General features: G+C 39.0%; 1 protein-coding gene across 2 annotated transcripts in view; it reads left to right on the top strand.

Annotated features, from left to right (window-relative positions):
• The first annotated feature begins 353 nt into the window (after positions 1–353).
• The window catches only part of ldlrad3 (low density lipoprotein receptor class A domain containing 3), a 96,408-nt gene continuing 82,425 nt past the window's right edge, over positions 354–14,336 (top strand). For both annotated transcript variants that reach the window (XM_057836547.1, XM_057836546.1), the window contains exon 1: positions 354–687. In XM_057836547.1, coding sequence (XP_057692530.1) covers positions 645–687 — 43 coding nt within the window. In that variant the 5' untranslated portion in view covers positions 354–644. The remainder of the gene's footprint in view (positions 688–14,336) is intronic.

The raw sequence follows: 14,336 nt of genomic DNA, 5'->3' as shown, positions 1-14,336 counted from the left end.
AATGAATTTTATCACAATATGCAATTTTTTATAGAAGGACTAATATGTTCAGTATGTTGTGAAATTATGTTATATGGATCTGAATTATTTGGGTTTGGGGGGCCCGGTCAATTTCCTTGCCCCAGGCTCAACTCTGATTTGTTCTGACACTGGTTGATCAAGTTGCATTCCATGTACAGAATTGACCGTATTTGAATTTAAGTGTTCAATGAAGTTGTTGCTGCTCAGTGTTGAAGAAAAGGCACTTTTTTGGAAGGGTCGCTGGCGGTCCCTAGCCGAACCGCAGTTAGAGAATCACTATCCCAGAGGGCCACGCTCTGCAGCCGGCTTTCTGTCTCCGCCTCCATCTCTCAACAACAACACAGGAGCGACCTCGTCCCCAGCCTGCCAGCCTTTGCCCCGTCCATGTTCAGCCTGCCCCCCGCTGCCGTGTCCAGACGCTTTTACCTCAAATCAACGCGAGCTCTTCCAAGAAAGGCAGAAAATGTTATCTTTTAATCCACCGCTGGAAAAGTAGTTCCAGTTCTGAAGTCCAACAGGCGCGATTTGGCGTCGCCGAGGAAGTTTTTCTCCCCCCGCCCCTCGTCGGATTTTGGCCCCGCGGTGGAGCCAGGAAAGCTCAGATCTGGGGGAAAGGAACGCGTATGATGTGGATCTGGTACATTATACTCGGCTCGAAAACAGTAGGTAAGTTTTACAAATGAGCGCTACAACTAACTAATGTCTGTCAGATGCGCGAAAGGTCGCGGGGAGAGTTGAGGAGGGTGCGTCGTGGCATGTCTAGCGCCTACTAGCTAGTTTGGCTGGTTGAAGAACTTTATTCCCCTCTATAAAATGTGGATTTTTGCCGTGAGCTGAGTGTAAAAACATTGTTGAAGCAATCCAGTCGATTCGTCTCTGATTGATTAGAGTTTTTTTGTTGAAGCCTCCTTCCACGCTTTCCATCCTTCCTGTGTGAGTACTGCGCCGGCGAGGAGAGTTTTTCAAGCCGCGAGCACCCTGACACACTCTTACCCAAGCGGGCCATGCATGGCAGCCAGGCCCAGCAGACCTGACAGAGGTGGCTTTTCACTAGGGCTTCATAACGGGACACTTGGCACTTGACTCGTCGGCTTGATTTGTGTTGTTTTCTTAAATAAGCAAAAGATGGCAAACGTTGCTCACTTTAACCCTTTACTGGGCAAGTGACTTTTTGTCAAAACAACAACACAAAACTAACATTATTAAATTAATATGATTATAGTAATAACTTTTGACCCCAAAATGTGATGTCCACATATGTGGTTGCCAGGTCTTAACAAAATAATAAATATAATAATTAAAAAAAAAGTTTTAAATCAAGGGGGTAGTTTTGGTCTTAACATTGGTAGGGACCATATAACAGCATGACTTGCATGTACAATTTTTGCTGGGGATGGGACATTAATAAGACCAAACAGATTTTATGACCGGGTATCAGATCATTTGCTCAATGCAAAATAAATCTGTATTGCTTACATACTACATACATACTATACTAACTTTCATATGTATTGGTTGAGGTGATACACCGTTTGATTTAAACATTTTTTTTTAACTCCTAAAGAAAATTTTGAAAACTTCCAGAATAAATGTCTGGATTTTATCAGCAAATTAAAATTTTCAATATTTGAACATAACTTAAATTACATTACAATACACAATAAAAACAAACTTGTTACTAATCTCTAACTATCTAGGAATGAAAAAAAAACAACATTTGTCTTGACCACTCAGCACTGTATGTCTGAACAAAGAAATTAAATATAACTGAACAAATTTATTGTTGAAAAAAAAAAAAAAACACAGGTAAAACACTACTGTTTTTGTCCACACGCACAGCCAAACTCAACAAAAAAATGAAAGCTACTTTGGGCTGCTTTAAGATCACATGAATAAAATAGAAATTGGGGAGAAAGAGGTTAACCTCGAATCACTACATGTCTCGAAATTTAATTAACGTTAACATAGAAAACACAACACGAGGACACTTATCTCTAAGCAGCTTCCTACTCGATTTTTGCACGTTAGCAAATTCACACAGTTTATGGTGATGCTAACTCTGATGCAGGTCACACTTTCAGTAGCAAAATTAGTGGTGTGTTCCCCACCTCCACAACATTGGCATCTTTTTACATTATTCTATTTATTGTATTGCATTGTATTTCTGTCAGGGCTGTGAGTGCGTGTGTGCGTGAGGGTTTGGACGTGTCAAGTCATCAGCCAATCAAACGTGCGGTTGAGGAACAAAAATGGATATGCACATTCAGCAAGTGAAAAGGAGTAAATGTAAGTCTGATCATAATGAAAAAAATTCACTTAATAAGGGTAGGTTCAATTCTATCCGTACAACATATGGGAAGAGGATCTAAATTATCTATATAACTGAACTCATTACATAATGCAAATAAGGTTGCTTAAACGTTGGTGGGGACAATTTGAGCATCCTGAAAAGTTGGTAGTGTTATGTCCCTTCCGTCCCTATGCAAACCTACGCCTTTGTTTTAAATTATTAATAATAATAATAATACGGCGGAACAGTGGAATAGTGGTTAGCCTCACAGTTCTGAGATTTTTGGTTCAATCCGGCCTCCTTGTGTGCAGTTTGCATGTTCTCCCTGCACCTGCGTGGTTTCGCTCCAGGTGCTCCAGCTTTCTCCCACATCAACAGACATGCTTTGTAGGCTGATTGAACACTCCAAATTGTCCGTAGGTGTGAGTATGTGTGTGTGTGGATGGTTGTCTGTCTCTATGTGCTCTGCGACTGACTAGCAACCAATTCAAGGTGTACCCTGCCTCCTGCCTGTTGTTAGCTCAGATAGGTTCCAGCACCCCTGCGACTTTTGTGAGGTTAAGCGGTTCAGTAGATAAATGAATGAATAATTATAATAATTAATAATAATATTACAGATAGACCTCGAGATACGACAGAGTACTGTTCCCCAGATGGCAGACCGACGTTGAATAAACGTTGATTTTCCATTAAAATCGTCGCTATAGTTGACATTGAAATATTTGACAACAAACAATGTTGAATCAACTTGCAAATACCGATGACACCTGACAGTGACGTTGAAACAACATTGTTCTATGGTGTGTCAGGCGATGGTTGGGTTAGCATTGTTTTATAGTTGATAAAATAATGTTGACAAATAATTGATTTTTGATTGACCGGGAAATATGACTGAAGTCATCGAATTATGGATGAGTGGGAGTTATGGTCAAAAATGGTTGTGTTCGTGGCTGAGCGGGAAGACTGCATATCACCTTTAGGGAACTCCACTGGAAACGCCTCATTTAAGGATAGCCATATATAAAGGTAAGCCTTTTGCTTTTCTTCAGAGCATTTATCTGCAATTATGTATTACCGCAGAACAAAACGCGTTTGCCATCAAGGTTGTACATAAAACGGTTTGCCAGACACAACGTGACAAAGTTGCTGAAATTGTAAGAAACGGTGCATTGGCTGTGATTGGCATACAAGCAAAGACCTACGTCCAGGATAGGATGTTAGCTAAGTAGAACTTAGTTCAGGCAAACGTAATTCTTTTTCCAATTAAAGTGCTAAAATCACTAGCCTTGTCTAAATTAATTTATTGAACACTAATACAGTGCAGTCATTTTTCCATTGTAGCTAGTCAACTAGCTAGCTCTGTTCCCATATGTAGCCCTAACTTGGTTTGGGATTGGTTGCTAAATTAGTTTAAAAAATAAATAAATGAATAAATAATAGATTAGTCGACTAATCGTAAAAATAGTCCGCTGAGTAATCGGGAGAAAATTATTCGTTTGGGACAGCCTTAATCGTAACTTGAGGACACCCTGTAATAATAATAATAATAATAATAATAATGATAATTAAAATTAATAAAAACAGATATACACTCTGGTAATGGCCCACATTATGACTAAGTTAAGTTCCTTTTTCGTATAAAACAAAACTTTCAACTTTCCATTTTCGGCGATTTTGGCGATGCCAGTGGACACAAGCAGCAGTGTTTTGACCTACTGAAGACTGCATTTCCCCCGAGGTCCTGTGCAAGTGTCGTAAAATCCTGATCTGCCAGTTGCCTGCAGTCAAACTGAACTACATTTGTGTTACCAATGGCTGTGTGAAGGATGAATAGAGATGAGGTAATGAATCTAATTGTGGCTGAACAATATTATATGACAATGTAACCAAAGGGGAAAGTGACGTATGCCATAAAGCAGGCAGCACATTTATAGTTTTTTGTGTGGTAGGGTTCCTACTAAAGATGTCCCGATCACCTTATTTTCAAAGTATCGGAATCGGCAAAAAAATATCGGACATGCCTTTTATATATAATTTTTTTATTTAAATCGTTTTCTAATTGTATATAACGTTACAGACAAAATGCCTTACACTCATCCAGAGTAGTTTTGGCTTAAAGTAGGGCTATTAAATTTATTGCGTTAACGGCGGTAATTATTTTTTCTTAATTAATCACGTTAAATAATTAACACATGCGCTGCACGTCCCACTCACGCATTGTTGCGTTCAATCCATAAAGCCGCCGTTTTACCAATATATAGAGCTAAACGCAGCGTATAATGAGTAGAGAGAATTTTGACAGCCTTTGGAGCCTTTTTTTATTTGGCTAAAGCCTTACATTCCCTCTCTCAACAACTAAAATTACCGCGGGAGGCAATGTGAGGAAGATTGGAGGTAGCTGATCATTTTCTTAACACCCTATGTTCTTTCCCAACGCAGAGAAGATATATCAATTGGTGCCCCTACGCACAGTCATGGTTGGACTTCCCATCATGCATTTGGGTTGAATGGCTGTAGTATCATTTACTGAAAGTTCAACAAATAGTCACAATATACAAAGTCACATTTATCCTTTAAGAATTGCAAGTCTTTCTATCCGTGGATCCCTCTCACAGAAAGAATGTTAATAATGTAAATGCCATCTTGAGGATTTATTGTCATAATAAACAAATACAGTACTTGTGTACTGTATGTTGAATGTATATATTCGTCCGAGTTTTATTGATTTTTTTCTTAATGCATTGCCAAAATGTATATGATCGGAAAAAAATTATCGGGAATGATTGGAATTGAATCGGGAGCAAAAAAAAAGCAATCGGATCGGGAAATATCGGGATCGTCAGATACTCAAACTAAAACGATCGGGATCGGATCGGGAGCAAAAAAACATGATCGGAACAACCCTAGTTCCTACCCCCTTCCTCGAAGTTGCTTTGTGCCAGTGAAAGTAATACAGACACCTAGGACTGTGACAGAGGTGTCATTCAACTACTTGTAAGTCGATGTTTAATCACAAAAGTGTAAATAATATGTTAAGTAAAGGTTGAAAAGTTATTAAGTGTTGCTTTAAATGTGATTGTTTTCAACTCATTGACTGCTGTTGAGTTCATTTGACATCCCATTCATTTAAAGTGGCTGTAAATGTTCATCTTTCAATGCCATTGGCGACACTAAAGGTCCAATCCATTTTGACTGGGAGGGATAGCAGTGATCATTCGGTGCTATCCTCTCCCAGTAAAAATGGATTGCACTTTTAGTACCGTAAATGGAAAACAATGAAGTCCTGTAAAGGGTTAAGCATCTTTTTAAAAAAATTTTATTACTTCACTTATTCATTCATCCATTCATTCATTCATTTTTTAAAGTAATTAAATACAAACTCTGAAATGTAATACATCACTGAAATAATCAGGTTTTCATTTACAATGATTCACTGACGCCTGTCACTGGAAGTCAGGAAACAAGTTTTCTATAGGCTTAAAGTGCATGTGACACGAAAAAGCATGTTTATTTCATAATACACACGGTATTTTATGCTCCTGAATGATATGGACTGCTTGGATGTGTGTGGAAGCGATCGCTATATTTATTTAGTTTTTTTTAATCCCGCGCCATGAAAATGAGTGACTTCCGGCTTCGGTCTTGCATTGAGGAGGAGGGCGCTGTGACATGTACGGGTGAAGGCGTCCTCTTCACTAAACAGCGGTACTGTTGTGTATGAGGACTAAGGATTCAGCTTATTTTGCGGCTTAATAAGTTTATTTTTCGCATCACACCAGCCAAACGGCTGCAGAAAAATCTTGCTTTATGAGGGAGAGGCGTGTGCGCCTTTTTGGAGTTTCAAAAGGTTCCCATTCACCGTGGATATTGGCCAAAACAAGCCCTACTACTGTGGGACCATTGGACTTACGAGGAAGTGAGTAAACATCTTGTTTTGTATTATGTCAAATACGAATACAGCGTTTACAAAGTAAACACTACAAACTTTCTTTAAATAAAGGACTACTTACATTTGATCATTGATAGGCATATAAAAAGCTCTCCTCAAGCACATTAGCTGCATGTTAGCTGCACAACAACTGCAGCCGCCCTCCTCTGGGGAACGAACTGTAAATTGCTCTCCGCCAGGCAGTTTGCCAATCCGCGAAAACAATCGACAACCCCGTCGTCATGTCAAACAATCCGGGCTAGTTATGTGTGATTTTCCACTTCGAAGACTTTGAAACATCACTCGGTTCGGGTTAGCATGTCGGCTAGCTGTCACGCCTCTTGGTTTGTTTACATTCTCCGAAGCCGGGGAAGGGAAATGACATATGTCTGATTTAGGTGTCATAAAATATCGTTCGGGAGGTGCGACAGTAAAGGTGAAGTCGACAGTTTTGACCTTATGGAGTCATTTTGCCATGTCGTCCTGAATAAGTGCATTTATGTTATTTCATGTTCCATTTAGCACAAGACTGTTATTTGTCATGACCATGCCATTTATTTAGCAATTGGGGTAAATACTTGGATAAAAAGAATATCCTGTAAAAATATTGAAGTAACGAGACAGAAACAATGACATTTTGCAGCTCTTTTCGTCGCGTTTTCCTCGTTATGAATAGTTCCCCCTCGACGGGCTGACTGGTCCTTCTCAAGCCATTTATTTAGCTATTGGGGGAAAAATACTCGGATAAAAAGAATATCCTGTAAAAATATTGGAGTAGAGAGACTGAAACAATCACATTTTGCGGCTCTCTTCGTCGCGTTTTCCTCGTTCTGAATAATTTCCCCTCAATGTGCTGAATAGTAAAACCGATGAGCCCAGTCACCCGCTGACGTCATCCACCTGTTGGGGACGCTAGAGCCCTATAATGGTAGGCGCGGCTAACCGGCAGATTAAAAGACTAATTTCTCGTCATCTGCGCTTTGCTAAATTGTTGTATATAGTCGAATCGTCTCAAAATATGATTCTAATTCACATAATAATGCTATTTGAGTTTTTTTCTCCTGTCGTATGCTCTTTAATACACACAAATTAATTGTAACATTTTTGTTTTGTTTTTGCCTAAGCCAACAAAAAATGGACACGTGACATAACTGTTGTCACAGTTGTTGAGTCTATACATTAACGTTGCTGAGCAAGTTAACAACTTTACAAGAGTTACGATCAACAGCTGACACTGAAAGCGTTGTAAGTTTGCGACCCACAAACTCTCCTCGTGTTTATTCACAATAAGTTTTCAGAGACACAGAACTCTGGATAATGTTGTCTAATATCAATTAAGCGTGTTCACTATTTCTCAATGATCATTCAGCACAGCTATCAAACAACCTTGACATGCTGCTCTCGTCCAATCCACCACTTGCATGCCATCGCTGTTGTACTACCCATGAAACCCCATATGCTTCCACACAACTTAATAAAATGAAGCAGAAGGACCTTGAAGCCCCTTTTTGTCATCCAAACGTCCTGACATCAGCTTTTCTTCCTTTTCCTGTCACTGTCAGTTGTCACCTTTGGAGTGTGGATGCTACAATGAACTGAAGAGCATTTGTGGCAGGACTGCATGCACCGAACTAGAGGTGTAATAATCATTGATAAATTGACTACTATTTTGAAAATTGACCAATCAAATCCTTGGACTTTCAACATCTCAACAGAAAATATTTTAAAGATTTCTGTTTACGCCCATGAAATCAAACAGAATATATTTGTTTGATCAAAAGTAAATGTTTGAAAACATTGGATGTTTTTTTGAGAGAAAAAAACAACAACATATTTACCAATTTCTTACTTATTGGGGAGTAAAACAACTATTCAATCAGAGTCAAATCTTTGAGCATTTTCTGCATTATCAAATTTTAAATGTCCTGTTTTGAATAAAGGGATTTGATTGAAATATTTTTTTCTACCTGATCCACCGATTAAGCAAAGAAGTAATTGCAAGATTTAATGATTGTTAAAATAATCATTAGTTGCAGCATTACACCAAACCGTGATGGTTTGGGATGAATAAATATAATGTCACTGTCCCAGTTGCAGCTCTAACTTGCAATGGAAAAAGTTTCTTTTTTCCAGAGATATCCAGGTTCTACTTTGCTTAAGGCTGAAGAGGATTAGATCAAGACAAGATGAATTTACTGACACAATACCAATCATCTTTTTGGTGGTGCATTCTGTTCACTAACTACATGCTTCTTGTTTAATCAATCAATTTGTCATCTATTAGTTATTGTGCCATCAGTTTGCACAAAAACACACATGCACACACGCACTCAAGGATTCATTTTCCAATTATAATAAGACCACATAAGGTAATTTCTCATATTGAGAAGTAGAAAATGTCATGTTTGTGTAATGTGTTTTTGGTTTAGCAGTTTGACTTTGCTCTTGTAGGCATTTCAACTCAGTAAAGTGTGACTGTATCCTATTATGTCTCTGGAATGCTAAAGCCCCTTTCAGACATACGCTGAACTCCGGGTAAATTTAAACGGGTAGCCCTTTTGTCTGAAAGCAATTTTCAGGGTCGACTGACACGGAGATGACACGGACATTAACCTGGTCGCGTCCTAGTATAATGTCCGGGATATACCTGCCATGCGGCATGTGTGAAAGCAGCCATTTAATTCCCGGGTCACAGCGCGAAGGCTGATGGTGTAAATATCATGGCGGGCCGATCGTCATTTCCTCTTTCTTCGCAGTAAGACGAAAAGCGGTAAAACAAACATCTCAATTATCAACATGGCAAACTAGAAAGATAGCAAAATTAAACTGGAAACATAACCAAATAATTACTACAGGATCATTGAGGCTAGGAAGAGACGTTCCATCTTCCATCTTTGGAAATGTGTGGTTTATTTTGTTGCCAATGCTGACCAAAAATGACGTTATGTCTGGGTTATAAAATCCGGCCCACGCCCTCCCCGCATAGTGAGAGTAAATAAAAATCTCTTGTAAACAAGTTTGTTTATTGTAATGTATTATAAATTGTATTGTATGTATATTGCACAGTGGCCACAGCAATATTTACAATGTTGTACATTATTCAAAATAAACAAGCCATTTTAAATGTTTATACTCAAATGTTTATTGTTTATTTATAAGAGATGTTTATATACTTTATGTTCACACTGAATGTACAATTGTTAAATATGTTAAATTTCAAAGCTGGTAAATAAATCAAGGAGAAACTTTTAATTTGTATTTCATACATTTATTCAGATTTTCAAATTATATAACAGTTCACTTGGGCAAATTTATCGTTATCGAGGTAAATCTGCTCAATAAACCGTGATACAGTGGGGCACATAAGTATTTAGTCAACCACTAATTGTGCAAGTTCTCCCACTTGAAAATATTAGAGAGGCCTGTAATTGTCAACATGGGTAAACCTGAACCATGGGAGACAGAATGTGGAAAAAAAACAGAAAATCACATTGTTTGATTTTTTAAAGAATTTTTTTGCAAATTTAGGTGGAAAATAAGTATTTATTCAATACCAAAAGTTCATCTCAATACTTTGTTATGTACCCTTTGTTGACAATAACGGAGGCCAAACGTTTTATGTAACTCTTCACAAGCTTTTCACACACTGTTGCTGGTATGTTGGCCATTCCTCCATGCAGATCCCCTCTAGAGCAGTGATGTTTTGGGGCTGTCGTTGGGCAACACGGACTTTCAACTCCCTCCACAGATTATCTATGGGGTTGAGATCTGGAGACTGGCTAGGCCACTCCAGGACCTTGAAATGCTTCTTACAAAGCCACTCCTTTGTTGCCCTGGTTGTGTGTTTGGGATCATTGTCATGCTGAAAGACCCAGCCACGTCTCATCTTCAACGCCCTCAATTTTCACTCAAAATCTCTCTATACATGGCCCATTCATTCTTTCCTTTACACAGATCAGTCGTCCTGGTCCCTTTGCAGAAAAACAGCCCCAACGCATGATGTTTCCACCCCCATGCTTCACAGTGGGTATGTTGTTCTTTGGATGCAATTCAGTATTCTCTCTCCTCCAAACACGACACCAAAAAGTTCTATTTTGGTTTCATCTGACCATAACACATTCTCCCAGTCCTCTTCTGGAACATCCAAATGCTCTCTAGCGAACCGCAGACGGGCCTGGACGTGTATGTTCTTCAGCAGGGGGACACGTCTGGCAGTGTAGGATTTGAGTCCCTGGCGGCGCATTGCGTTAGTGTCAGTAGCCTTTGTTACTGTGGTCCCAGCTCTCTGTAGGTCATTCACTAGGTCCCCCCATGTGGTTCTGGGATTTTTGCTCACCGTTCTTATCATTTTGACGCCACAGGGTGAGATCTTGCATGGAGCCCCAGATCGAGGGAGATTATCAGTGGTCTTGTATGTCTTCCATTTTCTAATAATTGCTCCCACAGTTGATTTCTTTACACCAAGCGATTTACCTTTTGCACATTCAGTCTTCCCAGCCTGGTGCAGGTCTACAATTTTGTCTCTGGTGTCCTTTGAAAGCTCTTTGGTCTTGGCCATAGTGGAGTTTGAATTGTGACTGACTGAGGTTGTGGATAGGTGTCTTTTATACCGATAATGAGTTACAACAAGTGCAATTAATACAAGTAACGAGTGGAGCCTCGTTAGACCTCGTTAGAAGAAGTTAGACCTCTTTGACAGCCAGAAATCTTGCTTGTTTGTAGGTGACCAAATACTCATTTCCCACTCTAATTTGGAAATAAATTCTTTAAAAATCAAACAAGGTGATTTTCAGTTGTTTTTTTTTTCATTCACATTCTGTCTCTCATGGTTGAGGTTTACCAATGTTGACAATTACAGGCCTCTCTAATATTTTCAAGTGGGAAAACTTGCACAATTAGTGGTTGACTAAATACGTATTTGCCCCACTGTAAGTACAGAAGGCTATATTGCCCAGCCCTACCCATGAGTACCACAAAAGTGCTTATACCTACTCCTGAGAAAATGACTGGGTCAATGAATAACAATAATAATGAATAATGAGTTGTGTTTCTCTGTCATATTTCAAAACCTATTGCAATTAGTGGACAAAGAACATTGACGTTAACTAAAACTGTCATTTTCACATGTTACGTAATAGCAGTGGGGAAATAATTTTGATCGCTAAGTAAGCCTGAACGATATATCGTTTAAACATCGCCATCGCGATGTGCGTGTGCGCGATAGTCCCATCGTAAGCACGTGCGATAGTTTTTCTTTTTTTTAATCCACATACGCCTTGCTTTCTGGTCTGCGCACAGCCTTAGACTCTCCCTCTCCCAGCCTTTTGATCCTCTCAGTCACTGCGGCACAACGATGGCTTTGATCTGGCCAAAGAAGCAGACTTCACAGGGGCATCTGTCAATCATCGTTTAAGTTGTTAAACAGTTTCTGCAAGGAAGCCGCGCTGGAATGAATGTGTGTACTGTGGGGACGTTGGAGACATATAAATGCCAGAAGTGATCATGAGGAGTTTGAAATTTCTACATGTCACTTCAACGGCCACAGCTAAAGTAGATAAACAGAAGCGTTTAATAAAGCCAACCATTTATCTGCTACAGTACTTTATTCCTGTTCAAAAATGATTTGGTTGGACAATTATGTTTAAAACTTATCATAATTATGACATTTGAAGTGCTTAAAAACCATTTATTTATAGACATTTTTTAAATCACTTTGGGGGGAAAAGTGAGGAAAAAAACATGTCTTATATGTATCTCTTTCCAATGCTAAATTTGAATAAATACATTGGGCACAAAAAACACACACCAAAAAAAAAATGGGGGGGTGCGCTACTTTGCGGTTTTTCACTTATCGCGGCAGGTTCTGGTCCCCATTAACCGCGAAAAACAAGGGATGACTGTACACTGTGGTGATGGTGAGTCATCAAGTGTTTCCAAACAGCTATTTAAGTCATCTTGTGAAAATTTCTTGAAAAAAAAATATATACATTTTTTTTAATATCGCAATATAATATCGCAATATGTCAAAAACCCCAAAAAAATCACAGCAATTGTTTTTTCCAATATCGTTCAGGCCTATCGCTAAGGATGTTTGATAATTTAACACCCTGTCATCTTAAAGGCAACGATAACACATTTCTCATGTCCATCCCAGCAGGAAAAAAAAGCACAAAATTTAATTTCTCTGATGTGCAATGGTGGAGAAAAACGTAAATGAAAGCCAGTATCCTGTAGTTGGTTGCCTGACTCAATATATATTGTCAGATTGACAGCATTACCTCACTTACCAAATTTAATTCTGATCCTTCTGCAAGAAATGGAGGAGTAGCAAGTTTAGTTACTGTCCTCGCCAAGAAGAAGAACAAAGCAAGCGAGAACTTGAGACCTCCATCCGGGGGCAGTCTAAAAATGCCCTCTGAGAGGACGACACTGTATTTGTCCCCTGTGTTGTTTTCTCTGCCTAGGCAGAGTGGCAGCTGGTCAACCTGCTCTCCCCATCATCTGTAGTCATTTGCTGTTTTGTTGTTGTCTCATAGACGCCATGGCAGGCACTTATCTGCTGACAGTCTATTTTAGACTGCTGTTTGGGCATTGCATCCAATGCCGTACTACAAAAACAGCACGTTAAAGCTGTGTTTCCCAAAATGTGACAACTATAGCAGTGTTTCCCAACCCTTTTTGAGCTGAGGCACACTATAAGCATTAAAAAAATCTCAAGGCACACCACCAGCTGACAATCTTAACATTTATATCTCTCTAACCTATATTATCAATATAAAATGTTCTCATCATTTTTTCAATAGGAATCAAATAAACACATAACAAGTATTTAAATAAGTAATTTGTTTATTTTTATTCAAAATAGCAGCAGTAGAAAATCGATTTTGTGTTCACACCAACGTCGCCAAGTCCGCGGATCCCGAAGATCTTCAGTTTTACGTAATGTAAAAATAAGTTGTACAAAGCGGTTCGAAATGAATGTCCTAAAATCATCAAGCGATATGTAAAAAAAATGAAAAACATTACAAAATTCAGGCTCGGACACACACAACTTCATGTTTTCCATGGAATTCCTCACCAACACGCCTTGGTATGTTGCAGTCTGCCTCGCAAAAGGCAGCAAAGCGGCAAATCTCTCCAAACATTTGAAGGACAACCATGAGGATTTGTTCCGCAAACTATGTCAACAACGAGAGGTGATTGTTGTTCATCAGTTCACTACACTCACTGTAATGTCAAAGAAAATAAGTTTAATGCTCCTCCAAACCAGTAGTAAACCTTCAGTAACCTACATACAAAGGCTAAAACGGGTCCAGGCGTTAAAATTAAATTGGTTTAATCTCCCAATGCAAGTGATTTATGTAGTGCTGTTAGTTTAGCGCGTTATTTTGATTAAATTAACGCGTTATGAAAATTAACGCAATTAATTATGAGTATCAGCTCGCTCTTAACTACCTTTTTCACCTCCCGCTATGACAGGGCTGTTCTTTGACCAACCTCCGTTGTGTTTACTTTACAGAATCTGCATGTAAATGAGTAATGTAATTGTAGTTGTTGAAGATGTTGAAGATTAATGATGTGATTATAGTTGGTAGATGACCCGTTTCCAAGCGAATATCACCTGCCATATTGTTAGCCGCAGCAAGCTCACCACTGGGAGCTAACCGCTAGCCGTTAATGCTAATCTTCAGTTACATTGATTGTTGGAGGTGAGCTGCCTTATCATTTTGATACAACTGCTAAATGAGTATGTTGGTTAATGTTCGTGATGATTATTCTATTCACTTGTGAGCAGTGTGTTTCATTTATATTCATAAATGTATTCTTTATTCTTGTTCTATTCATCCATCATCTACTTCCTAATCAGGGGTCGGGTCACTGGGACAACAGAAGACAGGCGTAATGTATTGATTTACTTACCTGGTTCTGACAGCGCAGCGTGTCAACTACGTAGCACTCAGCTAGCTGTGCACTTGGCACTTAGGCTACAGTGCCTTGCAAAAGTATTCGGCCCCCTTGAATCTTGCAACCTTTCGCCACATTTCAGGCTTCAAACATAAAGATATGAAATTGAATTTTTTTGTCAAGAATCAACAA

The sequence above is a fragment of the Corythoichthys intestinalis genome, chromosome 5 (assembly GCF_030265065.1).
Source record: "Corythoichthys intestinalis isolate RoL2023-P3 chromosome 5, ASM3026506v1, whole genome shotgun sequence".
In the NCBI taxonomy this organism is placed as follows: Eukaryota; Metazoa; Chordata; class Actinopteri; order Syngnathiformes; family Syngnathidae; genus Corythoichthys; species Corythoichthys intestinalis.
Note: the sequence above shows the minus strand (reverse complement) of the source record. Positions and strands in the feature narration are given on the sequence as shown.